The 27,968-nt window shown below is 58.1% G+C and overlaps 1 protein-coding gene across 1 annotated transcript in view; it reads right to left on the bottom strand.

Annotated features, from left to right (window-relative positions):
* The window catches only part of ITGAM (integrin subunit alpha M), a gene marked incomplete at its 3' end in the record, with an annotated part of 32,972 nt that extends 5,252 nt beyond the window's left edge, over positions 1-27,720 (bottom strand). The window contains exons 1-10 of the mRNA XM_084227295.1: positions 27,623-27,720; positions 26,049-26,143; positions 25,910-25,965; positions 21,931-22,045; positions 18,519-18,649; positions 12,013-12,158; positions 8,124-8,277; positions 5,507-5,657; positions 3,660-3,733; positions 2,268-2,451 (exon numbers count right to left, since the gene is read on the bottom strand). Coding sequence (XP_084083421.1) covers positions 2,268-2,451; positions 3,660-3,733; positions 5,507-5,657; positions 8,124-8,277; positions 12,013-12,158; positions 18,519-18,649; positions 21,931-22,045; positions 25,910-25,965; positions 26,049-26,143; positions 27,623-27,645 — 1,129 coding nt within the window. The 5' untranslated portion in view covers positions 27,646-27,720. The remainder of the gene's footprint in view (positions 1-2,267; positions 2,452-3,659; positions 3,734-5,506; positions 5,658-8,123; positions 8,278-12,012; positions 12,159-18,518; positions 18,650-21,930; positions 22,046-25,909; positions 25,966-26,048; positions 26,144-27,622) is intronic.
* Positions 27,721-27,968: the final 248 nt, after the last annotated feature.

Genomic DNA, 27,968 nt, shown 5'->3' with positions numbered 1-27,968 from the left:
CTCAGGTGAGGCCGGGCCGGGGATTTGGGGGGATTTGGGGGGAATTTGGGGCGTTTCAGGTAAAATTTGGGGCGTTTCGGGTGGATCTCTATGCCCAGGTGTGCCCAGGTGTGCCCCAGGTGAGCTCAGGTGAGCTCAGGTGAGCTCAGGTGAGGCCGGGCAGCTCCAGGCTGGGATTTTGGGGGAATTTGGGGCATTTCAGGTAAAATTTGGGGCATTTCGGGTGGATCTCGATGCCCAGGTGAGCTCAGGTGTGCCCAGGTGTGCCCAGGTGAGCCCCAGGTGTGCTCAGGTGTGCCCCAGGTGTGCCCAGGTGAGCCCCAGGTGTGCCCAGGTGTGCCCAGGTGAGCCCCAGGTGTGCCCAGGTGAGCTCAGGTGAGGCCGGGCAGCTCCGGGCCGGGATTTTGGGGGGATTTTGGGAGAATTTGGGGCATTTTGGGTGGATCTCGATGCCCAGGTGTGCCCCAGGTGTGCCCCAGGTGTGCCCCAGGTGTGCCCCAGTGTGAATTCCCACCTGCCCAGGTGTGCCCAGGTGCCCTCCAGTTGTGCCCAGATGTGCCCAAATGCCCTCCACATGTGCCCAGGTGTTCTCCAGATGTTCCCCAGCTGTGCCCCAGCTGTGCCCCAGATGTTCCCTCCAGATGTTCCCTCCAGATGTGCCCCAGATGTTCCCTCCAGATGTTCCCTCCAGATGTGCTCCAGATGTGCTCCAGATGTTCCCTCCAGATGTTCCCTCCAGATGTTCCCTCCAGATGTGCCCCAGATGTTCCCTCCAGATGTTCCCTCCAGATGTTCCCTCCAGATGTTCCCTCCAGATGTTCCCTCCAGATGTGCCCCAGATGTTCCCTCCAGATGTTCCCTCCAGATGTGCCCCAGATGTTCCCTCCAGATGTTCCCTCCAGATGTGCCCCAGATGTTCCCTCCAGATGTTCCCTCCAGATGTTCCCTCCAGATGTTCCCTCCAGATGTGCCCCAGATGTTCCCAGCTGGTTCCGCCAGATGTGCCCCCCAGATGTGCCCCCCAGATGTTCCCTCCAGATGTGCCCCAGCTGTGCCCTCCAGCTGTTGCCCAGATGTGCCCCAGATGTCGGCCAGGTGTGGCCCGGGTGCCCTCCAGATGTGCCCCAGATGTGCCCCAGATGTTCCCTCCAGCTGTGCTCCAGTGTTCTCCAGCTGTTGACCAGGTGTTCCCAGATGTGCCCCAGATGTTCCCCCCAGATGTTCCCCCCAGCTGTGGCCCAGATGTTCCCTCCAGATGTTCCCTCCAGATGTGCCCAGGTACGCCCAGCTGTTCTCTCCAGATGTTCCTTCCAGCTGTGCCCCAGATGTTCCCTCCAGATGTTCCCCCCAGATGTTCTCCAGGTGTTGCCCAGATGTGGCCCAGGTGTGCATTCCCACCTGCCCAGGTGTGCCCCTTACCCAGGTAAGCGTCCCTGGCCTCCTCAGGTGTGCCCCAGCCGTTCCCAGGTGTGCCCAGGTGTATCTCAGGTGTGCCCAGGTGTATCTCAGGTGTGCCCAGGTGTGCCCCAGCTGTGCCCCTTACCCAGGTAAGCGTCCCTGGCCTCCTCAGGTGTGCCCAGGTGTGCCCAGGTGCACCCAGGTGTGCCCAGGTGTATCTCAGCTGTGCCCAGGTGTGCCCAGGTGTGCCCCTTACCCAGGTAAGCGTCCCTGGCCTCCTCAGGTGTTCCCCAGGTGTGTCCAGGTGTGCCCAGGTGTGCCCAGGTGTATCCCAGGTGTATCCCAGGTGCCCCCAGGTACCCCCAGCTGTGCCCAGGTGTGCCCCAAATGCCCTCCAGGTGTGCCCAGGTGCCCCCAGGTGTGCCCCAAATGCCCTCCAGGTGTGCCCAGGTGTTCCCAGGTGTGCCCCTTACCCAGGTAAGCGTCCCTGGCCTCCTCAGGTGTTCCCCAGGTGTCTCCAGGTGTGCCCAGGTGCCCTCCAGGTGTATCTCAGGTGTGCCCAGGTGTATCCCAGGTGTGCCCAGGTGTGCCCAGGTGTGCCCAGGTGTGCCCAGGTGTATCCCAGGTGTATCCCAGGTGTATCTCAGGTGTGCCCAGGTGTGCCCAGGTGTGCCCCAAATGCCCTCCAGGTGTGCCCAGGTGTATCCCAGGTGTGCCCAGGTGCCCTCCAGGTGTGCCCAGGTGCCCTCCAGGTGTGCCCAGGTGTATCCCAGGTGCCCCCAGGTGCCCCCAGGTGTGCCCCAGGTGTGCCCAGGTGGGCCCCAAATGCCCTCCAGGTGTGCCCAGGTGCCCCCAGCTGTGCCCCTTACCCAGGTAAGCATCCCTGGCCTCCTCAGGTGTGCCCCAGGTGTCTCCAGGTGTGCCCAGGTGCCCTCCAGGTGTGCCCGGCTCGGGGGCGGAGCCATTGAGGAAAGTGGGCGGTCCCTCCCAGCCGTAGGCCAGGGCCCCGCCCGACCAATCAAAAGCGCCGACGGCCCCAAGGACCGGCCCCGCCTGGGGGAGGGGCAGAGGTCACGCAGGGGTCACCCAGGGGTCACTCAGGGGTCACTCAGGGGTCAGGGGTCACTCAGGGTCACCCAGGGGTCACCCAGGGGTCACTCAGGGGTCACTCATTGGTCACTCAGGGGTCACTCAGGGGTCACTCAGGGTCACTCAGGGTCACTCAGGGTCACCCAGGGGTCACCCAGGGGTCACTCAGGGGTCACTCAGGGGTCAGGGGTCACTCAGGGGTCACTCAGGGGTCAGAGGTCACCCAGGGGTCACCCAGGGGTCACTCAGGGTCACTCAGGGTCACTCAGGGGTCACTCAGGGGTCACTCAGGGGTCACTCAGGGGTCAGGGGTCACTCAGGGGTCAGGGGTCACTCAGGGGTCACCCATCGGTCACTCAGGGGTCACTCAGGGGTCAAGGGTCACTCAGTGGTCACTCAGGGGTCACTCAGTGGTCACTCAGGGGTCACTCAGGGGTCACTCGGGGGTCACTCAGGGTCACTCAGGGGTCACTCAGGGGTCACTCAGTGGTCAGTTGGTCACTCAGGGGTCACTCAGGGGTCACTCAGGGGTCACTCAGGGGTCACTCAGGGGTCAGGGGTCACTCAGGGGTCAGGGGTCACTCAGGGGTCACCCATCGGTCACTCAGTGGTCACTCAGGGGTCAGGGGTCACTCAGGGGTCACTCAGTGGTCACTCAGGGGTCAGTGGTCACTCAGGGGTCAGTTGGTCAGTGGTCACTCAGTGGTCACTCAGGGTCACTCAGGGGTCACTCAGGGGTCACTCAGTGGTCACTCAGTGGTCAGTTGGTCAGTGGTCACTCAGTGGTCACTCAGGGTCACTCAGGGGTCACTCAGGGGTCACTCAGTGGTCACTCAGTGGTCAGTTGGTCAGTGGTCACTCATTGGTCACTCAGGGGTCACTCAGGGTCACTCAGCGGTCACTCAGCGGTCACTCAGTGGTCACTCAGTGGTCACTCAGGGTCACTCAGTGGTCAGTTGGTCAGTTGGTCAGTGGTCACTCTGGTCACTCAGTGGTCACTCAGGGTCACTCAGTGGTCAGTTGGTCACTCAGTGGTCACTCAGGGGTCACTCATTGGTCACTCACGGGTCACTCAGTGGTCACTCAGTGGTCACTCAGTGGTCACTCAGTGGTCACTCAGGGGTCAGTTGGTCAGTTGGTCAGTTGGTCAGTTGGTCACTCTGGTCACTCACCGCGGTCACCGTGGCGCTGAACCCCTCCTGGGCCATCTCCAGCTGGAAGGAGCTGCTGTGGGCGGAGTGCGTACCTGCACAGGTGAGGGACAGGTGAGCACAGGTGAGCACAGGTGTGCACAGGTATCCCCCAGGTGTGCCCAGGTGTGCCATAACTGCCCCAAGGTGAGCCCAGGTGTGCCCAGGTAACCCCCAGGTGTGCCCAGGTACCCCACAGGTAACCCCCAGGTGTGCCCAGGTGTGCCCAGGTGTGCCCAGGTGCCCTCCAGGTGTGCCCAGGTACCCCACAGGTAACCCCCAGGTGTGCCCAGGTGTGCCCAGGTGTGCCCAGGTACCCCACAGGTAACCCCCAGGTGTGCCCCAGGTGTGCCCAGGTGTGCCCAGGTGTGCCCAGATGTATCTCAGGTGTGTTATAACTGCCCAGGTGCCCCCAGGTGTGTCCAGGTGTATCTCAGGTGTGTTATAACTGCCCCCAGGTGGGCCCAGGTGTGCCCAGGTGTGCCCAGGTGTATCTCAGGTGTGTTATAACTGCCCCCAGGTGCCCCCAGGTGTGCCCAGGTGTGTTATAACTGCCCCCAGGTGTGCCCAGGTGTGCCCAGGTGTGTTATAACTGCCCCCAGGTGCCCCCAGGTGTGCCCAGGTGTATCTCAGGTGTGTTATAACTGCCCCCAGGTGTGCCCAGGTGCGCCCAGGTGTGTTTGGGATGTGCCCAGGTGTGCCCAGGTGTATCTCAGGTGTGCCCAGGTGTGCCCAGGTGTATCTCAGGTGTGCCCAGATGAGCCCAGGTGTGTTATAACTGCCCCCAGGTGTGCCCAGGTGTATCTCAGGTGTGCCCAGGTGTGCCCAGATGTGTCCAGGTGTGTTATAACTGCCCCCAGGTGTGCCCAGGTGTGCCCAGGTGCGCCCAGGTGTGTTATAACTGCCCCCAGGTGTGCCCAGGTGTATCTCAGGTGTGTTATAACTGCCCCCAGGTGTATCTCAGGTGCCCCCAGGTGTGCCCAGGTGTATCTCAGGTGCCCCCAGGTGTGTTATAACTGCCCCCAGGTGTGCCCAGGTGTGCCCAGGTGTGTTATGATTGCCCCCAGGTGTATCTCAGGTGTGCCCAGGTGTGCCCAGGTGCCCCCAGGTGTGCCCAGGTGTATCTCAGGTGCCCCCAGGTGTATCTCAGGTGCCCCCAGGTGTATCTCAGGTGCGCCCAGGTGCGCCCAGGTGTATCTCAGGTGCCCCCAGGTGTATCTCAGGTGCCCCCAGGTGTATCTCAGGTGTGCCCAGGTGTGCCCAGGTGCCCCCAGGTGTGCCCAGGTGCCCCCAGGTGTATCTCAGGTGTATCTCAGGTGCCCCCAGGTGTGCCCAGGTGTATCTCAGGTGCCCCCAGGTGTATCTCAGGTGTATCTCAGGTGCCCCCAGGTGCCCCCAGGTGTATCTCAGGTGTATCTCAGGTGCCCCCAGGTGCCCCCAGGTGTATCTCAGGTGCCCCCAGGTGTATCTCAGGTGTGCCCAGGTGTGCCCAGGTGCCCCCAGGTGTGCCCAGGTGCCCCCAGGTGTGCCCAGGTGTATCTCAGGTGCCCCCAGGTGTATCTCAGGTGTATCTCAGGTGCCCCCAGGTGCCCCCAGGTGTATCTCAGGTGTATCTCAGGTGCGCCCAGGTGCCCCCAGGTGTATCTCAGGTGCCCCCAGGTGTATCTCAGGTGCCCCCAGGTGTATCTCAGGTGCCCCCAGGTGTATCCCAGGTGTGCCCAGGTGCCCCCAGGTGTGCCCAGGTGCCCCCAGGTGTGCCCAGGTGTATCTCAGGTGCCCCCAGGTGTATCTCAGGTGTATCTCAGGTGTGCCCAGGTGCGCCCAGGTACCCTCGATGGCGAAGATCTTCTCCTGGAGCTGGCTCTGGATCCCGGCCAGGGCCTCGAAGCTGTCGACGCGGAACAGGTGATCGTGGGCGGGGCTTGAGGCGATCACCTGCAGCTCCCGCTGGGCCTTGGTGCTCTGGAACGCGCTGCCCACCTGGATGGACAGGTGAGGGGATGGACAGGTGAGGGGGATGGACTGGTGAGATGGACAGGTGGGATGGACAGGTGAACACGGATGGATGGACAGGTGAGATGGACAGGTGAGGGGGATGGACAGGTGAGATGGACAGGTGAGATGCACAGGTGAGGGGGATGCACAGGTGGAACAGGTGATCGTGGGCGGGGCTGGAGGCGATCACCTGCAGCTCCCGCTGGGCCTTGGTGCTCTGGAACGCGCTGCCCACCTGGACAGGTGAGATGGACAGGTGAGGGGATGGACAGGTGAGGGGGATGCACAGGTGAGGTGGACAGGTGAGATGGACAGGTGAGATGGACAGGTGAGTTGGATGGACAGGTGAGATGGACAGGTGAGGGGATGGACAGGTGAGGGGACATGGACAGGTGAGATGGACAGGTGAGATGGATGGACAGGTGGGATGGACAGGTGAGGTGGACAGGTGAGATGGATGCACAGGTGAGGGGGATGGACAGGTGAGATGGACAGGTGGGATGGACAGGTGAGATGGACAGGTGAGGGGGATGCACAGGTGGAACAGGTGATCGTGGGCGGGGCTTGAGGCGATCACCTGCAGCTCCCGCTGGGCCTTGGTGCTCTGGAACGCGCTGCCCACCTGCATGGACAGGTGAGGGGATGGACAGGTGAGGGGGACAGGTGAGATGGACAGGTGAACATGGATGGGTGAACATGGATGGATGGATGGACAGGTGGGATGGACAGGTGAGATGGACAGGTGAGGGGGATGGACAGGTGAGATGGACAGGTGAGATGGACAGGTGAGGGGGACAGATGGACAGGTGAGATGGACAGGTGAGGGGGACAGATGGACAGGTGAGGGGTGGATGGACAGGTGAGGGGGATGCACAGGTGGAACAGGTGATCGTGGGCGGGGCTTGAGGCGATCACCTGCAGCTCCTGCTGGGCATCCTCCTTCCGGAACGCGCTGCCCACCTGCACAGGTGAGGGGACAGGTGAGATGGACAGGTGAGGGGGGATGGACAGGTGGGATGGACAGGTGAGATGGACAGGTGAGATGGACAGGTGAGATGGACAGGTGAGGGGGATGGACAGGTGAGGGAGATGGACAGGTGGGATGGACAGGTGAGATGGACAGGTGAGATGGACAGGTGGGATGGACAGGTGAGATGGACAGGTGAGATGGACAGGTGAGATGGACAGGTGAGGGGGATGGACAGGTGAGGGAGATGGACAGGTGGGATGGACAGGTGGACATGGATGGATGGACAGGTGAGATGGATGGATGGATGGATGGATGGACAGGTGAGGGGGATGCACAGGTGAGGGGGGATGGACAGGTGAGGGGGATGGACAGGTGAGATGGACAGATGGACAGGTGGGATGGACAGGTGAGATGGACAGGTGAGGGGGATGGACAGGTGAGATGGACAGATGGACAGGTGGGATTAAGAGGTGAGAGGGACAGGTGGGACGGACAGGTGGGATGAACAGGTGGGTGTAGACAGACGGACAGACGGACAGACGGACAGGTGGGACGGACAGACAGACGGACAGACTGACCCCGATGGCGTAGCGGGTGACCCCCGTGCCCTCGGCCTCCGCGATCACCTCGGGGTGTGGACAGGTAGGACAGGTAGGACAGGTAGGACAGACGGACAGGTAGGACAGGTAGGACAGGTAGGACAGGTAGGACAGGTAGGACAGACAGACGGACAGACAGACGGACAGACTGACCCCGATGGCGTAGCGGGTGACCCCCGTGCCCTCGGCCATCCCGATGACCTCGGGGTGTGGACAGGTAGGACAGGTAGGACAGGTAGGACAGGTAGGACAGGTAGGACAGGACGGACAGACAGACGGACAGACTGACCCCGATGGCGTAGCGGGTGACCCCCATGCCCTCGGCCTCCGCGATGACCTCGGGGTGTGGACGGACAGACAGGTAGGACAGGTAGGACAGGTAGGACAGACAGACAGGACAGACAGGACAGACGGACAGACTGACCCCGATGGCGTAGCGGGTGACCCCCGTGCCCTCGGCCTCCGCGATGACCTCGGGGTGTGGACAGGTGGGACAGGTAGGACAGGTAGGACAGGTAGGACAGGTAGGACAGGTAGGACAGGTAGGACAGGTAGGACAGGTGGGATGGACAGGACGGACAGACGGACGGACTGACCCCGATGGCGTAGCAGGTGACCCCCATGCCCTCGGCCTCCGCGATGACCTCGGGGTGTGGACAGGTGGGACAGGTAGGACGGGTGGGACAGGTAGGACAGGTAGGACAGGTAGGACAGGTAGGACAGACGGACAGACGGACGGACTGACCCCGATGGCGTAGCGGGTGACCCCCATGCCCTCGGCCTCCGCGATGACCTCGGGGTTGTGGACAGGTAGGACAGGTAGGACAGGTAGGACAGGTAGGACAGGTAGGACGGACAGGACAGACAGACGGACAGACTGACCCCGATGGCGTAGCGGGTGACCCCCATGCCCTCGGCCTCCGCGATGACCTCGGGGTACCCGAGGTCGTCCCCGAACTTTTCGCCGTCGGTGACCACGACCAGGACGCGGCGAGCGGCCGGACGGGCGCCCCGGCCGGGCTGGAACACGGTCCGGCTGGGGGTCAAAGGTCAAAGGTCAGAGCGGCCGGACGGGCGCCCCGGCCGGACACAAAGATCTTCTGGCTGGGGGTCAAAGGTCAGCAAGGGTCAAAGGTCAGAGTGGCCGGACGGGCGCCCCGGCCGGGCTGGAACACGGTCCGGCTGGGGGTCAAAGGTCAAAGGTCAGAGCGGCCGGACGGGCGCCCCGGCCGGGCTGGAACACGGTCCGGCTGGGGGTCAAAGGTCAGCAAAGGTCAAAGGTCAGAGCGGCCGGACGGGCGCCCCGGCCGGGCTGGAACACGGTCCGGCTGGGGGTCAAAGGTCAGCAAGGGTCAAAGGTCAGAGCGGCCGGACGGGCGCCCCGGCCGGGCTGGAACACGGTCCGGCTGGGGGTCAAAGGTCAGCAAAAGGTCAAAGGTCAGCAAAGGTCAAAGGTCAGCAAAGGTCAAAGGTCAGCAGGGATGGAGGGTGGTGGTCAGCAAGGGCAGAGGGCAGCAGTCAGTGGTCAGTGGTCAGTCAGCGGTCAGTGGTCACTCAGTGGTCACTCACAGGAAGTGCCGTATCCCCGTGGCCGTCTGTGTGGTCAGTGGTCAGTCAGTGGTCACTCAGCGGTCAGTCAGTGGTCAGTCAATGATCAATGGTCACTCAGTGGTCACTCAGTGGTCACTCAGTGGTCACTCACAGCACGTGCCGCATCCCCGTGGCCGTCCGCGTGGTCTGTGGTCAGTCAATGGTCAATGGTCAGACAGTGGTCAGTCAGTGGTCAGTCAGTGGTCAGTGGTCACTCACAGGACGTGCCGCATCCCCGTGGCCGTCCGCATGGTCAGTGGTCAGTCAGTGGTCAGTCAATGGTCAGTGGTCACTCAGTGGTCACTCAGTGGTCACTCACAGCACGTGCCGTATCCCCGTGGCCATCCGCATGGTCAGTGGTCACTCAGTGGTCAGTTAATGGTCAGTTAGCGGTCAATGCTCAGCAGTCAGTGGTCAGTCAGTGGTCAGTGGTCACTCAGTGGTCACTCAGTGGTCACTCAGTGGTCACTCACAGGACATGCCGTATCCCCGTGGCCGTCCGTGTGGTCAGTGGTCAGTGCTCAGTCAATGGTCAGTGGTCACTCAGTGGTCAGTCAATGGTCAGTCAATGGTCAGTGGTCACTCAGCGGTCAGTGGTCACTCACAGGACGTGCCGCATCCCCGTGGCCGTCCGTGTGGTCTGTGGTCAGTCAGTGGTCAGTCAATGGTCAGTGCTCAGCAGTCAGTGGTCACTCAGCGGTCAGTGGTCAGTCAGTGGTCAGTCAATGGTCAGTGGTCACTCAGTGGTCACTCAGTGGTCACTCAGTGGTCACTCACAGGACATGCCGGATCCCCGTGGCCGTCCGCGTGGTCTGTGGTCAGTGGTCAGTCAATGGTCACTCAGTGGTCAGTTAATGGTCAGTTAGCGGTCAATGCTCAGCAGTCAGTGGTCAGTCAATGGTCAGTGGTCACTCAGTGGTCACTCAGTGGTCACTCACAGGACGTGCCGTATCCCCGTGGCCGTCCGCATGGTCAGTGGTCAATGGTCACTCAGTGGTCAGTTAATGGTCAGTTAGCGGTCAATGCTCAGCAGTCAGTGGTCAGTCAATGATCAATGGTCACTCAGTGGTCACTCAGTGGTCACTCAGTGGTCACTCAGTGGTCACTCACAGGACATGCCGTATCCCCGTGGCCGTCCGTGTGGTCAGTGGTCAGTCAATGGTCAGTCAATGGTCAATGGTCACTCAGTGGTCAGTGGTCACTCAGTGGTCAGTTAATGGTTAGTTAGCGGTCAATGCTCAGCAGTCAGTGGTCACTCAGTGGTCAGTCAGTGGTCACTCAGTGATCACTCAGTGGTCACTCAGTGGTCACTCACAGCACGTGCCGCATCCCCATGGCCATCCGCGTGGTCAATGGTCAGTCAGTGGTCACTCAGCGGTCAGTCAGTGGTCACTCAATGATCAATGGTCCCTCAGTGGTCAGTGGTCACTCAGCAGTCAGTGGTCACTCAGTGGTCACTCAGCGGTCAGTGGTCACTCACAGGACGTGCCGCATCCCCGTGGCCGTCCGCGTGGTCAATGGTCAGTCAGTGGTCACTCAGTGGTCAGTCAATGGTCAGTCAGCGGTCAGTGGTCACTCAGTGGTCACTCAGCGGTCAGTGGTCACTCAGCGGTCAGTGGTCACTCACAGCACGTGCCGTATCCCCGTGGCCGTCCGTGTGGTCAGTGGTCAGTCAGTGGTCAGTCAATGATCAATGGTCACTCAGTGGTCAGTGGTCAGTCAATGGTCAGTGGTCACTCAGTGGTCACTCAGTGGTCACTCAGTGGTCACTCAGTGGTCACTCACAGGACGTGCCGCATCCCCGTGGCCGTCCGCATGGTCAGTGGTCAGTCAGTGGTCAGTTAATGGTCAGTTAGCAGTCAATGCTCAGCAGTCAATGGTCACTCAGTGGTCACTCAGTGGTCAGTCAGCGGTCAGTCAATGATCAATGGTCAGTCAGTGGTCACTCAATGATCAATGGTCACTCAGTGGTCAGTGGTCACTCAGTGGTCACTCAGTGGTCACTCACAGGACGTGCCGTATCCCCGTGGCCGTCCGCGTGGTCAGTGGTCAGTCAATGGTCAGTGGTCACTCAGTGATCACTCAGTGGTCAGTGGTCACTCACAGGACATGCCGCATCCCCATGGCCGTCTGCGTGGTCAATGGTCAGTCAGTGGTCACTCAGCGGTCAGTCAGTGGTCACTCAATGATCAATGGTCCCTCAGTGGTCAGTGGTCACTCAGTGGTCACTCAGTGGTCACTCAGTGGTCACTCAGTGGTCACTCAGCGGTCACTCAGTGGTCACTCACAGCACATGCCGTATCCCCGTGGCCGTCCGCGTGGTCAGTGGTCAGTGGTCAGTCAATGGTCAGTCAATGGTCAGTGGTCAGTGGTCAGTGGTCACTCAGTGGTCAGTTAATGGTCAGTTAGTGGTCAATGCTCAGCAGTCAATGGTCAGTCAATGGTCAGTGGTCACTCAGTGGTCAGTGGTCACTCAGTGGTCACTCAGTGGTCACTCACAGGACATGCCGTATCCCCGTGGCCGTCCGCGTGGTCAGTGGTCAGTGCTCAGTCAATGGTCAGTCAATGGTCAGTGGTCAGTGGTCAGTGGTCACTCAGTGGTCAGTTAATGGTCAGTTAGCGGTCAATGCTCAGCAGTCAATGGTCAGTCAATGGTCAGTGGTCACTCAGTGGTCAGTGGTCACTCAGTGGTCACTCAGTGGTCACTCACAGGACATGCCGTATCCCCGTGGCCGTCCGCGTGGTCAGTGGTCAGTGCTCAGTCAATGGTCAGTGCTCAGCAGTCAGCGGTCACTCAGCGGTCAGTGGTCAGTCAGTGGTCAGTGGTCACTCAGCGGTCAGTGGTCACTCACAGCACGTGCCGGATCCCCGTGGCCGTCCGCGTGGTCAGTGGTCAGTGCTCAGTCAATGTTCAGTGCTCAGCAGTCAGTGGTCACTCAGCGGTCAGTGGTCAGTCAATGGTCACTCACAGGTCAATGGTCACTCAGTGGTCACTCAGTGGTCAGTGGTCACTCACAGGACATGCCGGATCCCCGTGGCCGTCCGCGTGGTCAGTGGTCACTCACAGGTCAGTGGTCACTCAGCGGTCAGTGGTCAGTCAGTGGTCAGTCAGTGGTCAGTGGTCACTCAGTGGTCACTCAGGGGTCAGTGGTCACTCAGTGGTCACTCAGTGGTCACTCACAGCACGTGCCGTATCCCCGTGGCCGTCCGCGTGGTCTCGCCCATCTGCCCGACGCCGTCCAGCAGCCGCTCGGGGTCCGGAACCTTCCGGAAGGCGTTGAAGTCAAAGTGGTCCTTGATGTCGTGCGAGAACTGGGTCAGGGCGAACTGGACAGATGGACACTGAGTGACCACCACTCCGGCCACTCCGGACACTGAGTGACCACCCCTCCAGCCGCTCCGGACAGCGGTCAGTGAGAACTGGACAGATGGACACTGAGTGACCACCCCTCCGGCCACTCCGGACAGCCCCCAAAGGGCAGCGGTCAGTGAGAACTGGACAGGTGGACACTGAGTGACCACCCCTGCGGCCACTCCGGACAGCGGTCAGTGAGAACTGGACAGGTGGACACTGAGTGACCACCCCTGCGGCCACTCCGGACAGCTCCCAAAGGGCAGTGGTCATCGGGGCGTGAGTGGTCAGTGAGAACTGGACAGATGGACACTGAGTGACCACCACTCCGGACAGCCCCCAAAGGGCAGCGGTCAGTGAGAACTGGACAGATGGACACTGAGTGACCACCCCTGCGGCCACTCCGGACACTGAGTGACCACCCCTCCGGCCACTCCGGACAGCCCCCAAAGGGCAGCGGTCATCGGGGTGTGAGTGGTCAGTGAGAACTGGACAGATGGACACTGAGTGACCACCCCTGCGGCCACTCCGGACAGCCCCCAAAGGGCAGCGGTCAGTGAGAACTGGACAAATGGACACTGAGTGACCACCCCTGCGGCCACTCCGGACAGCCCCAAAGGGCAGCGGTCAGTGAGAACTGGACAGATGGACACTGAGTGACCACCCCTGCGGCCACTCCGGACAGCCCAAAGGGCAGCGGTCATCGGGGCGTGAGTGGGTGAGTGACCGCGGGCAGTGGTCAGTGTCCATGGAGGGGAATGACCAATGGTCAGTGGGTGGTCAGTGGTCAGTGTCCGGGGAGGGGAATGACCAATGGTCAGTGGGTGGTCAGTGGTCAGTGTCCGGGGAGGGGAATGACCAATGGTCAGTGGGTGGTCAGTGGTCAGTGTCCGGGGAGGGGAATGACCACTGGTCAGTGTCCATGGAGGGGAATGACCACAGATGACCAGTGGGTGGTCAGTGGTCAGTGTCCGGGGAGGGGAATGACCAATGGTCAGTGGGCGGTCAGTGGTCAGTGTCCATGCAGAAGAATGACCACAGATGACCAGTGGTCAGTGTCCGTGGAGGGGAATGACCACTGGTCAGTGTCCGGGGAGGGGAATGACCACAGATGACCAGTGGTCAGTGTCTGTGGAGGGGAATGACCAATGGTCAGTGTCTGGGGAGGGGAATGACCACTGGTCAGTGAGTGGTCAATGGTCAGTGTCCGTGCAGAGGAATGACCTCAGATGACCACTGGTCAGTGGGTGGTCAATGGTCAATGACCTCAGATGACCACTGGTCAGTGGGTGGTCAATGGTCAATGACCACAGATGACCACTGGTCAGTGTCTGTGGAAGGGAATGACCACTGGTCAGTGTCCAGGGAGGGGAATGACCACTGATGACCACTGGTCAGTGTCCGTGGAGGGGAATGACCACTGGTCAGTGTCTGGGCAGGGAATGACCACTGGTCAGTGTCTGTGGAGGGGAATGACCACTGGTCAGTGTCTGGGCAGGGAATGACCACTGGTCAGTGTCCAGGGAGGGGAATGACCACAGATGACCAGTGGTCAGTGTCCATGGAGGGGAATGACCAGTGGTCAGTGTCCGTGGAGGGGAATGACCACTGGTGACCAGTGGTCAGTGTCCATGGAGGGGAATGACCACTGGTCAGTGTCCATGCAGAAGAATGACCCCAGATGACCAGTGGTCAGTGTTCGTGGAGGGGAATGACCACAGATGACCAGTGGTCAGTGTCCGTGGAGGGGAATGACCACTGGTCAGTGTCTGGGGAGGGGAATGACCACAGATGACCAGTGGTCAGTGTCTGGGCAGGGAATGACCACTGGTCAGTGACCATGGAGGGGAATGACCACTGGTGACCAGTGGTCAGTGTCCAGGGAGGGGAATGACCACTGGTCAGTGTCCAGGGAGGGGAATGACCAATGGTCAGTGTCCAGGGAGGGGAATGACCACAGATGACCACTGGTCAGTGTCCGTGGAGGGGAATGACCACTGGTCAGTGTCTGGGCAGGGAATGACCACTGGTCAGTGTCCAGGGAGGGGAATGACCCCAGATGACCAGTGGTCAGTGTCCGGGGAGGGGAATGACCACTGGTCAGCGACCACGGGCAGTGGTCAGTGTCCATGATGACCACTGGTCAGTGGGAGGTCAATGGTCAATGACCCCAGATGACCACTGGTCAGTGGGAGGTCAGTGGTCAGTGTCCGTGCAGAGGAATGACCACAGATGACCAGTGGTCAGTGTCCAGGGAGGGGAATGACCACTGGTCAGTGTCCATGGAGGGGAATGACCAATGGTCAGTGTCTGTGGAGGGGAATGACCCCAGATGACCACTGGTCAGTGTCTGTGGAGGGGAATGACCACTGGTCAGTGTCCGTGGAGGAGAATGACCCCAGATGACCACTGGTCAGTGTCCGTGGAGGGGAATGACCAGTGGTCAGTGTCCGTGGAGGGGAATGACCACTGGTCAGTGTCCGGGGAGGGGAATGACCACTGGTCAGTGTCCGGGGAGGGGAATGACCACTGGTCAGTGTCTGGGGAGGGGAATGACCACTGGTCAGTGTCCGGGGAGGGGAATGACCACAGGTGACCAGTGGTCAGTGGGTGGTCAATGGTCAATGACCCCAGGTGACCAATGGTCAGTGGGCGGTCAGTGGTCAGTGTCCATGGAGGGGAATGACCACAGATGACCACTGGTCACTCAGTGGTCACCACCTGTCCCAGGTGTGCGTTACCTGCCCAGGTGGGCGTGGCCCATCCCAGGTGGGCATGGCCCAGGTGGGCGTGGCCTATCCCAGGTGTGCATTACCCACCCAGGTGTGCATTACCCATCCCAGGTGTGCATTACCCATCCCAGGTGTGCATTACCTGGCCCAGGTGTGCATTATCCATCCCAGGTGTGCATTACCCATCCCAGGTGTGCGTTACCTATCCCAGGTGTGCATTACCTGGCCCAGGTGTGCATTATCCATCCCAGGTGTGCATTACCCATCCCAGGTGTGCATTACCTGGCCCAGCTGGGTGTGGCCCATCCCAGGTGTGCATTCCCCACCCAGGTGTGCATTCCCCACCCAGGTGGGTGTGGCCCAGGTGGGCGTGGCCCATCCCAGGTGTGCATTACCCATCCAGGTGTGCATTACCCATCCCAGGTGTGCATTCCCCATCCCAGGTGTGCATTACCCATCCCAGGTGTGCATTACCCATCCCAGGTGGGTGTGGCCCGTCCCAGATGGGCGTGTCCCAGGTGTGCATTACCTGCCCAGGTGTGCGTTACCCATCCCAGGTGTGCATTACCTGCCCAGGTGTGCGTTACCCATCCCAGGTGGGCGTGGCCTATCCCAGGTGTGCATTACCCATCCCAGGTGTGCATTACCTGCCCAGGTGTGCGTTACCCATCCCAGGTGGGCGTGGCCTATCCCAGGTGTGCATTACCCACCCAGGTGGGCGTGTCCCAGGCGGGCGTGTCCCATGCGGGCGTGTCCCAGGTGTGCATTACCTGCCCAGGTGTGCATTACCCATCCCAGGTGGGCGTGGCCCGTGCCAGGTGTGCATTACCCATCCCAGGTGTGCATTACCCATCCCAGGTGGGTGTGGCCCAGGTGGGCGTGTCCCATGTGGGCGTGTCCCAGGTGTGCATTACCTGTCCAGGTGTGCATTACCCATCCCATGTGGGCGTGTCCCAGGTGGGCGTGTCCCAGGTGTGCATTACCCATTCCAGGTGTGCATTACCCATCCCATGTGGGCGTGTCCCAGGTGGGCGTGTCCCAGGTGTGCATTACCCATCCCAGGTGTGCATTCCCCACCCAAGTGGGCGTGTCCCATGCGGGCGTGCCCCATGTGGGCGTGTCCCATGTGGGCATGTCCCAGGTGGGCGTGTCCCAGGTGCACATTACCCATCCCAGGTGGGCGTGTCCCAGGTGGGTGTGGCCCAAGTGTGCATTACCTGCCCAGGTGTGCATTACCCATCCCAGGTGTGCATTCCCCATCCCAGGTGGGCGTGTCCCAGGTGGGCATGTCCCAGGTGGGCGTGTCCCAGGCGGGCGTGTCCCAGGCAGGCGTGTCCCATGTGGGCGTGTCCCAGGCGGGCGTGTCCCAGGTGTGCATTACCCATCCCAGGTGTGCATTACCTGCCCAGGTGTGCATTACCCATCCCAGGTGGGCGTGTCCCAGGTGTGCATTCCCCACCCAGGTGTGCATTACCCATCCCAGGTGTGCATTACCCATCCCAGGTGTGCATTCCCCACCCAGGTGTGCATTATCCATCCCAGGTGTGCATTACCTGCCCAGGTGTGCATTACCTGTCCCAGGTGAGCGTTACCCATCCCAGGTGTGCATTCCCCATCCAGGTGTGCATTACCCATCCCAGGTGTGCATTACCCATCCCAGGTGTGCATTACCCATCCCAGGTGGGCGTGGCCCATCCCAGGTGTGCGTTACCCATCCCAGGTGTGCATTACCCATCCCAGGTGTGCGTTACCTGCCCAGGTGTGCATTACCTGCCCAGGTGTGCGTTACCGATCCCAGGTGGGCGTGGCCCATCCCAGGAGTCCATTACCTGTCCCAGGTGGGTGTGGCCCATCCCAGGTGTGCATCCCCCATCCCAGGTGTGCATTCCCCATCCCAGGTGGGCGTAGCCCGTCCCAGGTGTGCGTTACCTGCCCAGGTGTGCATTACCTGGCCCAGGTGTGCATTATCCATCCCAGGTGTGCATTATCCATCCCAGGTGTGCATTACCTGCCCAGGTGTGCATTACCCATCCCAGGTGTGCATTCCCCACCCAGGTGAGCATGGCCCAGGTGGGCGTGGCCTATCCCAGGTGTGCATTCCCCGCCCAGGTGTGCATTCCCCACCCAGGTGGGTGTGGCCCAGGTGGGCGTGGCCCATCCCAGGTGTGCATTACCCATCCCAGGTGTGCATTACCCATCCCAGGTGTGCATTACCCATCCAGGTGTGCATTACCCATCCCAGGTGGGCGTGGCCCATCCCAGGTATGCATTACCCATCCCAGGTGTGCATTACCTGCCCAGGTGTGCATTACCCATCCCAGGTGTGCATTATCCATCCCAGGTGGGCGTGTCCCAGGTGTGCATTCCCCACCCAGGGGGGTGTGGCCCATCCCAGGTGTGCATTACCCATCCCAGGTGTGCATTACCTGCCCAGGTGTATATTACCTGCCCAGGTGTGCATTACCCATCCAGGTGTGCATTACCCATCCCAGGTGGGCGTGGCCCATGCCAGGTGTGCATTACCTGCCCAGGTGTCCATTACCCATCCCAGGTGGGTGTGGCCCGTCCCAGGTGAGCATTACCTGTCCCAGATGGGCGTGTCCCAGGTGTGCATTACCTGGCCCAGCTGGGCGTGGCCCATCCCAGGTGTGCATTACCCATCCCAGGTGGGCGTGGCCCATCCCAGGTGTGCATTCCCCATCCCAGGTGTGCGTTACCCATCCCAGGTGTGCATTACCCATCCCAGGTGTCCGTTACCCATCCCAGGTGGGCGTGGCCTATCCCAGGTGTGCATTCCCCACCCAGGTGAGCATGGCCCAGGTGGGCGTGGCCTATCCCAGGTGTGCATTACCCATCCCAGGTGTGCATTACCCATCCCAGGTGGGCGTGGCCCAGGTGTGCATTACCCATCCCAGGTGTGCATTACCCATCCCAGGTGGGCGTGGCCCATCCCAGGTGTGCATTACCCACCCAGGTGAGCATGGCCCAGGTGGGTGTGGCCTATCCCAGGTGTGCATTACCCATCCCAGGTGGGCGTGGCCCATCCCAGGTGTGCATTCCCCACCCAGGTGAGCATGGCCCAGGTGGGCGTGGCCTATCCCAGGTGTGCATTACCCATCCCAGGTGTGCATTACCCATCCCAGGTGTGCATTACCTGGCCCAGGTGTGCATTACCCATCCCAGGTGTGCATTACCCATCCCAGGTGTGCATTACCCATCCCAGGTGGGCGTGGCCCATCCCAGGTGTGCATTCCCCACCCAGGTGAGCATGGCCCAGGTGGGCGTGGCCTATCCCAGGTGTGCATTACCCATCCCAGGTGTGCATTACCCATCCCAGATGGGCGTGGCCCATCCCAGGTGTGCATTACCCATCCCAGGTGTGTGTGGCCCATCCCAGGTGTGCATTACCCATCCCAGATGGGCGTGTCCCAGGTGTGCATTACCTGCCCAGGTGGGCATTACCTGCCCAGGTGTGCGTGACCCATTCCCTGTGCACATCACCTGTCCAGGTGGGCGTGTCCCGTCCCAGGTGGGCGTGGCCCAGGTGTGCATTCCCCACCCAGGTGGGCGTGTCCCAGGTGGGCGTGTCCCAGGTGAGCTCACCTGCGCGTCGGCGCCGCGGAAGCGCCGCATCACGTGACCGATGAAAGTTTTCATGCGTCCGAAATCGTCCGGAGCGACGCTGCCGGAGCCGTCCACCAGGAAGGCGATGTCCAGCGCGGCCTGGGGGCACTCTGCGGACAGAGTGACCACTGAGTGACCACTGAGTGACCACTGAGTGACCAGAGTGACCACTGAGTGACCACTGCAATGAGTGACCACTGAGTGACCACTGTGACCCCGGGGGCGGCGCTGCCGGAGCCGTCCACCAGGAAGGCGATGTCCAGTGCGGCCTGGGGGCACTCTGCGGACAGAGTGACCACTGAGTGACCGCTGAGTGACCACTGAGTGACCACTGAGTGACCACAGTGACCGCTGGGACCACTGGGAGTGACCACTGTGATCATGAGTGACCACTGCACTGAGTGACCACAGGGACCCAGGAAGGCGATGTCCAGCACGGCCTGGGGGCACTCTGCGGACAGAGTGACCACTGAGTGACCACTGAGTGACCACTGAGTGACCGCTGAGTGACCACAGTGACCGCTGGGACCACTGGGAGTGACCACTGTGATCATGAGTGACCACTGCACTGAATGACCACAGGGACCCAGGAAGGCGATGTCCAGCGCGGCCTGAGGGCACTCTGCGGACAGAGTGACCACTGAGTGACCGCTGAGTGACCGCTGAGTGACCACTGAGTGACCAGAGTGACCGCTGCAATGAGTGACCACTGAGTGACCGCTGTGACCCCGGGGGCGGCGCTGCCCGAGCTGTCCACCAGGAAGGCGATGTCCAGTGCGGCCTGAGGGCACTCTGCGGACAGAGTGACCACTGAGTGACCACTGAGTGACCAGAGTGACCACTGCACTGAGTGACCACTGAGTGACCACTGTGACCCCGGGGGCGGCGCTGCCCGAGCCGTCCACCAGGAAGGCGATGTCCAGTGCGGCCTGAGGGCACTCTGCGGACAGAGTGACCACTGAGTGACCACTGAGTGACCACTGAGTGACCACTGAGTGACCACTGAGTGACCATTGGCACCACTGCACTGTGAGTGACCACTGCACTGAGTGACCACAGGGACCCAGGAAGGCGATGTCCAGTGCGGCCTGGGGGCACTCTGCGGACAGAGTGACCACTGAGTGACCACTGAGTGACCGCTGAGTGACCACTGAGTGACCACTGAGTGACCAGAGTGACCACTGCACTGTGAGTGACCACTGCACTGAGTGACCACAGGGACCCAGGAAGGCGATGTCCAGTGCGGCCTGAGGGCACTCTGCGGACAGAGTGACCACTGAGTGACCACTGAGTGACCACTGAGTGACCACTGAGTGACCACAGTGACCACTGGGACCGCTGGGACCACACAGAGTGACCATCAGTGACCGCTGCACTGAGTGACCACAGTGACCACAGGGACCCAGGAAGGCGATGTCCAGTGCGGCCTGAGGGCACTCTGCGGACAGAGTGACCACTGAGTGACCACTGAGTGACCACTGAGTGACCGCTGAGTGACCACTGAGTGACCACTGAGTGACCACTGAGTGACCACAGTGACCGCTGGGACCACACAGAGTGACCACTGCACTGTGAGTGACCACTGCACTGAGTGACCACAGGGACCCAGGAAGGCGATGTCCAGTGCGGCCTGAGGGCACTCTGCGGACAGAGTGACCACTGAGTGACCACTGAGTGACCACTGAGTGACCACTGAGTGACCAGAGTGACCGCTGGGACCACACAGAGTGACCATCAGTGACCGCTGCACTGAGTGACCACAGTGACCGCTGGGACCACTGGGAGTGACCACTGTGATCATGAGTGACCACTGCACTGAGTGACCACAGGGACCCAGGAAGGCGATGTCCAGCGCGGCCTGGGGGCACTCTGCGGACAGAGTGACCACTGAGTGACCACTGAGTGACCACTGAGTGACCACTGAGTGACCACTGGGAGTGACCACAGGGAGTGACCGCTATGAACTCCAGTGACCACAGCGAGTGACCGCTGGGACCGCGAGTGACCACCAGTGAGTGACCACCAGTGACCGCGGCACCGAGTGACCCCAGATGACCCCTGGGTGGCCAATGGTCAGTGTCCATCACCCTGATGACCACTGGATGACCACTGGGTGACCCCAATGACCCCAGATGATGCCTGGATGACCAGTGGTCAGTGTCCAGGACCCAGATGACCCCATGACCCCAATGACCCCAGAGTGACCAGTGGTCAGCGTACCCGGGGGTGTGTCCGGCAGGCTCCGGACCGGCCGGAGCGCGCTGTCCAGCGGTCAGTGCCCATGACCCCAGATGACCCCTGGATGACCAGTGGTCAGTGTCCATGACCCCAATGACCCCTGGATGACCAGTGGTCAGTGCCCATGACCCCAATGACCCCTGGATGACCCCGATGACCACTGGATGACCCCTGGATGACCAGTGGTCAGTCTCCATCACCCCAATGACCCCTGGGTGACCAGTGGTCAGTCTCCATGACCCCAATGACCCCGATAACCCCAGATGACCACTGGATGACCCCTGGATGACCACTGGTCAGTGTCCAGGACCCCAGATGACCACTGGGTGGCCCCAGATGACCCCAGATGACCCCGATGACCCCTGGATGACCACTGGGTGGCCATTGGTCAGTGTCCATCACCCCAATGACCCCTGGATGACCAGTGGTCAGTGCCCATGACCCCAATGACCCCTGGATGACCAGTGGTCACTCTCCATGACCCCAATGACCCCGATGACCCCAGAGTGACCACTGGTCAGCGTACCCGGTGCAGTGTCTGGCAGGCTCCGGACCGGCCGGAGCGCGCTGTCCAGTGGTCAGTGCCCATGACCCCAATGACCCCTGGAGGACCAGTGGTCACTCTCCATGACCCTGATGACCCCGATGACCCCTGAGTGACCAGTGGTCAGTCTCCATCACCCCAATGACCCCTGGATGACCAGCGGTCCATGCCCATGACCCCAATGACCCCTGGATGACCAGCGGTCAGTGCCCATGACCCCGATGACCCCTGGATGACCAATGGTCAGTCTCCATGACCCCATGACCCCGATGACCCCTGAGTGACCCCGATGACCACTGGTCAGCGTACCCGGGGGTGTGTCCGGCAGGCTCCGGACCGGCCGGAGCGCGCTGTCCAGCGGTCAGTGCCCATGACCCCAATGACCCCTGGATGACCCCATGACCCCCGTGACCCCTGAGTGACCATGAGTGACCACTGGTCAGCGTACCCGGGGGTGTGTCCGGCAGGCTCCGGACCGGCCGGAGCGCGCTGTCCAGCGGTCAGTGCCCATGACCCCGATGACCCCTGGATGACCAGTGAATGACCAGTGGTCACTCTCCATGACCCCAATGACCCCGATGACCCCAGAGTGACCACTGGTCAGCGTACCCGGGGGTGTGTCCGGCAGGCTCCGGACCGGCCGGAGCGCGCTGTCCAGCTGGACGCAGCGGCCGCTCAGGTGGACGTTGGCCCCGCACACCTGGCGGGAGGTGGGGCCGCACACCTGCGGAGGGATTTTCACGTTAAAAACGGAGATTTTGGTTAAAAATCCACCCGGGGGACACTGCGGGATGGGATTTGGGGGGGAAAACCTGAAAAATCAAATTTTGGGGGTTCTGATCCCAATTTTGGGGTGAAAACCCTAAAATTTCAAATTTTTGGGGTTGGGAAGAGATTTTGGGGTGAAAACTCAAAAAAACCCAGTTTTGGAGTTCTACCACCTCAATGTTAACAAAAACCTCAAATTTTGGGGTGAAAAACCCTAAAAATTCAAATTTTGGGGGGTCGGGAGACGATTTTGGTGGGAAAAACCTGAAAAATTCCAATTTTGGGGTTTCTGATCCTAATTTTGGGGTGAAAACCCTGAAAATTCAAATTTTGGGGTTTCTGATCCCAATTTTGGGGTGAAAACCCTGAAAATTCAAATTTTGGGGGGTCAGGCACCGATTTTGGGGTGAAAACCCTAAAAAATAAAATTTTGGGGGGTCAGGTCCTGATTTTGGGGTGAAAACCGTAAAAATTCAAATTTTGGGGGGTCAGGAGGAGATTTTGGGGGGAAAAACCATAAAAATTCAAATTTGGGGGGGGTCAGTCACCGATTTGGGGGTGAAAACTCAAAAAAAAATCAAATTTTGGGGTTCTATCCCACAAGAACCTCGATTTTGGGGTGAAAACCCTGAAAATTCAAATTTTGGGGGGTCAGGAGCTGATTTGGGGGTGAAAACCCAAAAAATTCAAATTTTGGGGAGTTGGGAAGAGATTTTGGGGGGAAAAACCTGAAAAATCCAATTTTGGGAGGTCAGACCCAACAAAAACCTCGATTTTGGGGTGAAAACCCTAAAAATTCAAATTTTGGGGGTTTGGGAGGAGATTTTGGGGTGAAAATCCAAAAAAATTTCAAATTTTGGGGTTCTATCCCACAAGAACCTCGATTTTGGGGTGAAAACCTTAAAAATTCAAATTTTGGGGGATCAGGAGGAGATTTTGGGGGGAAAAACCCAGAAAATTCAAATTTTGGGGTTTCTGATCCCAGTTTTGGGGTAAAAACCCTAAAAATTCAAATTTTGGGGGGTCAGAGCCCAATTTTGGGGTGAAAGTTAAAAAAAATCCAATTTTGGGGTTTCTGATGCCAATTTTGGGGTGAAAACCCTGAAAATTCAAATTTTGGGGGGTCAGGAGGACATTTTGGGGTGAAAACCCGAAAATTTCAAATTTTGGGGGGTCAGGAGGAGATTTTGGGGTGAAAACCCTAAAAATTCAAATTTTCAGGGGTCGGGAGCCAATTTTGGGGTAAAAACCCTAAAAATCCAAATTTTGGGGGGTTTGGGAGGAGATTTTGGGGTGAAAACACTGAAAAATTCAAATTTTGGGGGGTCAGGAGGAGATTTTGGGGGGAAAAACCTGAAAATTCAAATTTTGGGGTTTCTGATCCCAATTTTGGGGTGAAAACCCTAAAAATTCAAATTTTGGGGGGTCAGACCCAACAAAAACCTCGATTTTGGGGTGAAAACCCTAAAACTTCAAATTTTGGGAGGTCAGGAGACGATTTTGGGGTGAAAACCCTAAAAAATTCAAATTTTGGGGGGTCAGGTCCTGATTTTGGGGTGAAAACCCTAAAAATTCAAATTTGGGGGTTCTATCCTACAAGAACCTCGATTTTGGGGTGAAAACCCTAAAAAATCAAATTTTGGGGGTCAGGAGGAGATTATGGGCTGAAAACCCTAAAAATTCAAATTTTGGGGGGTCAGGAGATGATTTTGGGGTGAAAACCCTAAAAAATCAAATTTTGGGGTTTCTGATGCCAATTTTGGGGTGAAAACCCTAAAAATTCAAATTTTGGGGGGTCAGGAGGAGATTTTGGGGTGAAAACCCTAAAAATTCAAATTTTCAGGGGTTGGGAGCGAATTTTGGGGTGAAAACTCAAAAAAAATCAAATTTTGGGGTTTCTCATCCCAATTTTGGGGTGAAAACCCTAAAAATTCAAATTTTGGGGGTCGGGAGGTGATTTTGGGGTGAAAACCCTAAAATATAAAATTTTGGGGGGTCAGAGCCCAATTTTGGGGTGAAAGTTAAAAAAAATCCAATTTTGGGGTTTCTGATGCCAATTTTGGGGTGAAAACCCTAAAAATTCAAATTTTGGGGGGTCAGGAGACGATTTTTGGGGTGAAAACCCTGAAAATTCAAATTTTGGGAGGTCAGGTCCTGATTTTGGGGTAAAAACCCTAAAAATTTAAATTTTGGGGGGTCAGGAGACGATTTTGGGGTGAAACTTCCAAAAAAATCCAAGTTTTGGGGTTCTACCACCTCAATGTTAACAAAAACCTCAAATTTTGGGGTGAAAGTTCCAAAAAAATCCAATTTTGGGTGTTCAGGCACCGATTTTGGGGTGAAAACCATAAAAATTCAAATTTTGGGGGGTCAGGAGCCGATTTTGGGGAGAAACTTCAAAAAAAATCCAATTTTTTGGGTTCTACCACCTCAATGTTAACAAAAACCTCAAATTTTGGGGTGAAACCCCTAAAAAATCCAATTTTGAGGGTTCAGGCCCCGATTTTGGGGCGGAACCTCCCAAAATCCCAAATTTTGGTGTAAAACCTCCCAAAATCCCATTTTTTGGGACAAAACTCCCTAAAAATTCCAAATTTTGGTGCAAAACCTCCTAAAACTCCCAAAATTTGGGGTGAAACCTCCTAAAAATCCCAAATTTTGGGGCGAAACCTCCCACAATCCCAATTTTGGGGTAAAACCCCCCAAATTGGGGGCTCCAACCTCCCAAACCCCCCAATTTTGGGGCGAAACCTCCTAAAACTCCCAAATTTTGGGGTAAAACCTCCTGAAAACGCCAAATTTTGGGACAAAACCCCCTAAAAAATCCTAAATTTGGGGTAAAACCTCCCCAAAAATCCTAAATTTGGGGTAAAATCTTGTAAAAATCCCAAATTTTGGTGTCAAACCTCCTGAAAATCCCAAATTTTGAGGTAAAACCCCCTAAAAATGCCAAATTTTGGGGTAAAACCTCCAAAAAATTCCAAATTTTGGTGTCAAATCTCCTAAAACTCTCAAATTTTGGGGCAAAACCTCCTAAAAATCCCAAATTTTGGGACAAAAGCCCCTAAAAATTCAAAATTTTGGGACAAAACCCCCTAAAAATGCCAAATTTTTGCACAAAACCTCCTGAAACCCCCAAATTTTGGGGTAAAACGTCCCAAAATCCCAATTTCGGGTCGAATCCCCCCAAATTCAGGGTTCCACCCTCCCGACCCCCCCATTTTGGGCCGAAACCTCCCATACTCCCAAATTTTGGGGTAAAACCTCTCAAAATCCCAATTTCGGGTCGAAACCCCCCAAATTGGGGGTTCCACCCTCCCAAATCCCCCAATTTTGAGGTAAAACCTCCTAAAAAATCCCAAATTTTGGGGCAAAACCTCTTGAAAACCCGAAATTTTGGGGCAAAAACTCTCTAAACCCCAAATTTTAGGGTAAAACCTCCTGAAAATTCCAACTTTTGGGGCAAAACCTCTTAAAAACCCGAAATTTTGGGGCAAAACCTCCTGAAAACCTCAAATATTGGGGTAAAATCTTCTAAAACCTCCAAGTTTTGGTTCGAACCTTCTTGAAAACCTCAAATTTTGGGGTACAACCTCCTGAAAATTCCAAATTTTGGGGCAAAACCTCCTAAAAATTCCAAATTTGGGGGCAAAACCTCCTGAAAAATCCCAAATTTTGGGGCAAAACCTCTCAAAATCCCAAATTTTAGTATAAAACCTAAAAAAACCCTCCCAATTTTGGGGTAAAACCTCCCAAATTGGGGGTCCCACCCTCCCGACCCCCCGATTTTGGGTCGAATCCTCCCAATTTCGGGTCTCACCAGCGCCGCTCCCTCTCCGGCCGCCACCGCCAACCCCAGCGAGGAATTCCCGGCTCCTGGGGGGGGAGGGGCACAGGTGAGACCCCTCCCCAAAATTTGGGGGGTCGGGGGGGCGGGGGGGGAGGGGCGGGGGGCGCACCTGGCAGCGGAATGTTCCGGCACGTTCCGGAAGCGAAGGCGCAGCCGTAGACGGCCCCGGAGCCGCCGGCCTCGAGAGGGGCGCCCACCAGGAGGCTTTTGGGGGGAAAAAGGGGGATTTTGGGAAAATTGGGGATTTTGGGGGGAAAAAGGGGATTTTGGGAAAATTGGGGATTTTGGGGTTTGGGGGGAAAAAGGGGGATTTTGGGAAAATTGGGGATTTTGGGGGGAAAAAGGGGGATTTTGGGAAAATTGGGGATTTTGGGGGGAAAAAGGGGATTTTGGGAAAATTGGGAATTTTGGGGTTTGGGGGGAAAAAGGGGGATTTTGGGAAAATTGGGGATTTTGGGAAAATTGGGGATTTTGGGGGGATTTTGGGAAAATTGGGGTTTGGGGGAAAATCGGGGTTTTTGGGGGGAAAAAGGGGGATTTTGGGAAAATTGGGGTTTGGGGAGAAAAAGGGGGATTTTGGGAAAATTGGGAATTTTGGGGGGAAAAAGGGGGATTTTGGGAAAATTGGGAATTTTGGGGAAATTGGGGTTTGGGGGGAAAAAGGGGGATTTTGGGAAAATTGGGGATTTTGGGAAAATTGGGGATTTTGGGGGGATTTGGGGAAATTGGGGTTTGGGGGGGGAAAAGGGGGATTTTGGGAAAATTGGGAATTTTGGGAAAATCGGGGGTTTTGGGGGGATTTTGGGAAAATTGGGAAAATTGGGGTTTGGGGGGAAAAAGGGGGATTTTGGGAAAATTGGGGAGTTTGGGAAAATCGGGGATTTGGGGGGGATTTTGGGAAAATTGGGAAAATTGGGGTTTGGGGGGAAAATTGGGGATTTTGGGAAAATTGGGGATTTTGGGGGTTTGGGGGGAAATTGGGGAAATTGGGGTTTGGGGGGGAAAGGGGGATTTTGGGAAAATTGGGGGTTTGGGGTTTGGGGGGAAAAAGGGGGATTTGGGGAAAATTGGGAAAATTGGGAAAATTGGGAAAATCGGGGATTTTGGGGGGATTTGGGGAAAATTGGGGTTTGGGGGGAAAAAGGGGGATTTTGGGGTAATTTTGGGGATTATGGGGATTTTGGGGGGATTTGGGGGGAAAATTGGGGGAAAATTGGGAGATTTTTGGGGATTTTGGGGGTGATTCGGGGCCATTTTGGGGTGAATCCGGGGGGTTTTGGGGCTATTTTGGGGGGGTGTTTTTGGGGTGAATCCGGGGGATTTTTGGGGTGAATCCGGGGGATTTTTGGGGTGAATCCGGGGGATTTCGGGGTGATTTTTGGGGGTGATTTTTAGGGGTTTTTGGGTGAATCCAGGGGGTTTCAGTGCTATTTTGGGGCTGATTTTTGGGTGAATCCGGGGGTTTTTGGGCTGATTTTTGGGGTGAATCGGGGCCGGTTTTGGGGTGAATCCGGGGGGTTTCGGGGCAATTTTGGGGGGGTATTTTTGGGGTGATTTTTAGGGCATTTTTGGGGTGAATCCGGGGGTTTTGGGGCTGATTTTTGGGGTGAATCCGGGGGTATTTTTGGGGTGAATCCGGGGGATTTTTGGGGTGAATCCGGGGGGTTTCGGGTCCCCCTTTACCGTCCGCCGTCCGGGGTCTCCATCTGGGCCAGGCTGGCCCCGAAGCCGCCCCGGGGGTCCCCTCGGAAAACCGCGGGGGTCTCCAGGTCCAGCGACCCGGCCACAGCCACTGGGGGGGCGACAGGGGGCGTCACTGGGGTCTGTCTGTCCATCCCCCGTGTCCGTCTGTCCACCCCCGTGTCCGTCTGTCCATCCCCAGGTCTGTCCGTCCCTCCGCGTGTCCGTCTGTCCCGCCCCGGGGGTCCCCTCTGAAAACCGCGGGGGTCTCCAGGTCCAGGGCCCCAGTGAGAACGGCTGGGGGGAGAGGGGGCGTCACTGGGGTCCGTCTGTCCGTCCCCGTGTCCGT

This window comes from Fringilla coelebs, assembly GCF_963513975.1.
Source record: "Fringilla coelebs genome assembly, contig: SCAFFOLD_396, whole genome shotgun sequence".
Classification (NCBI taxonomy): Eukaryota; Metazoa; Chordata; class Aves; order Passeriformes; family Fringillidae; genus Fringilla; species Fringilla coelebs.
The sequence above is the reverse complement of the archived record's forward strand: the minus strand, read 5'-3'. Positions and strand labels throughout refer to the sequence as shown.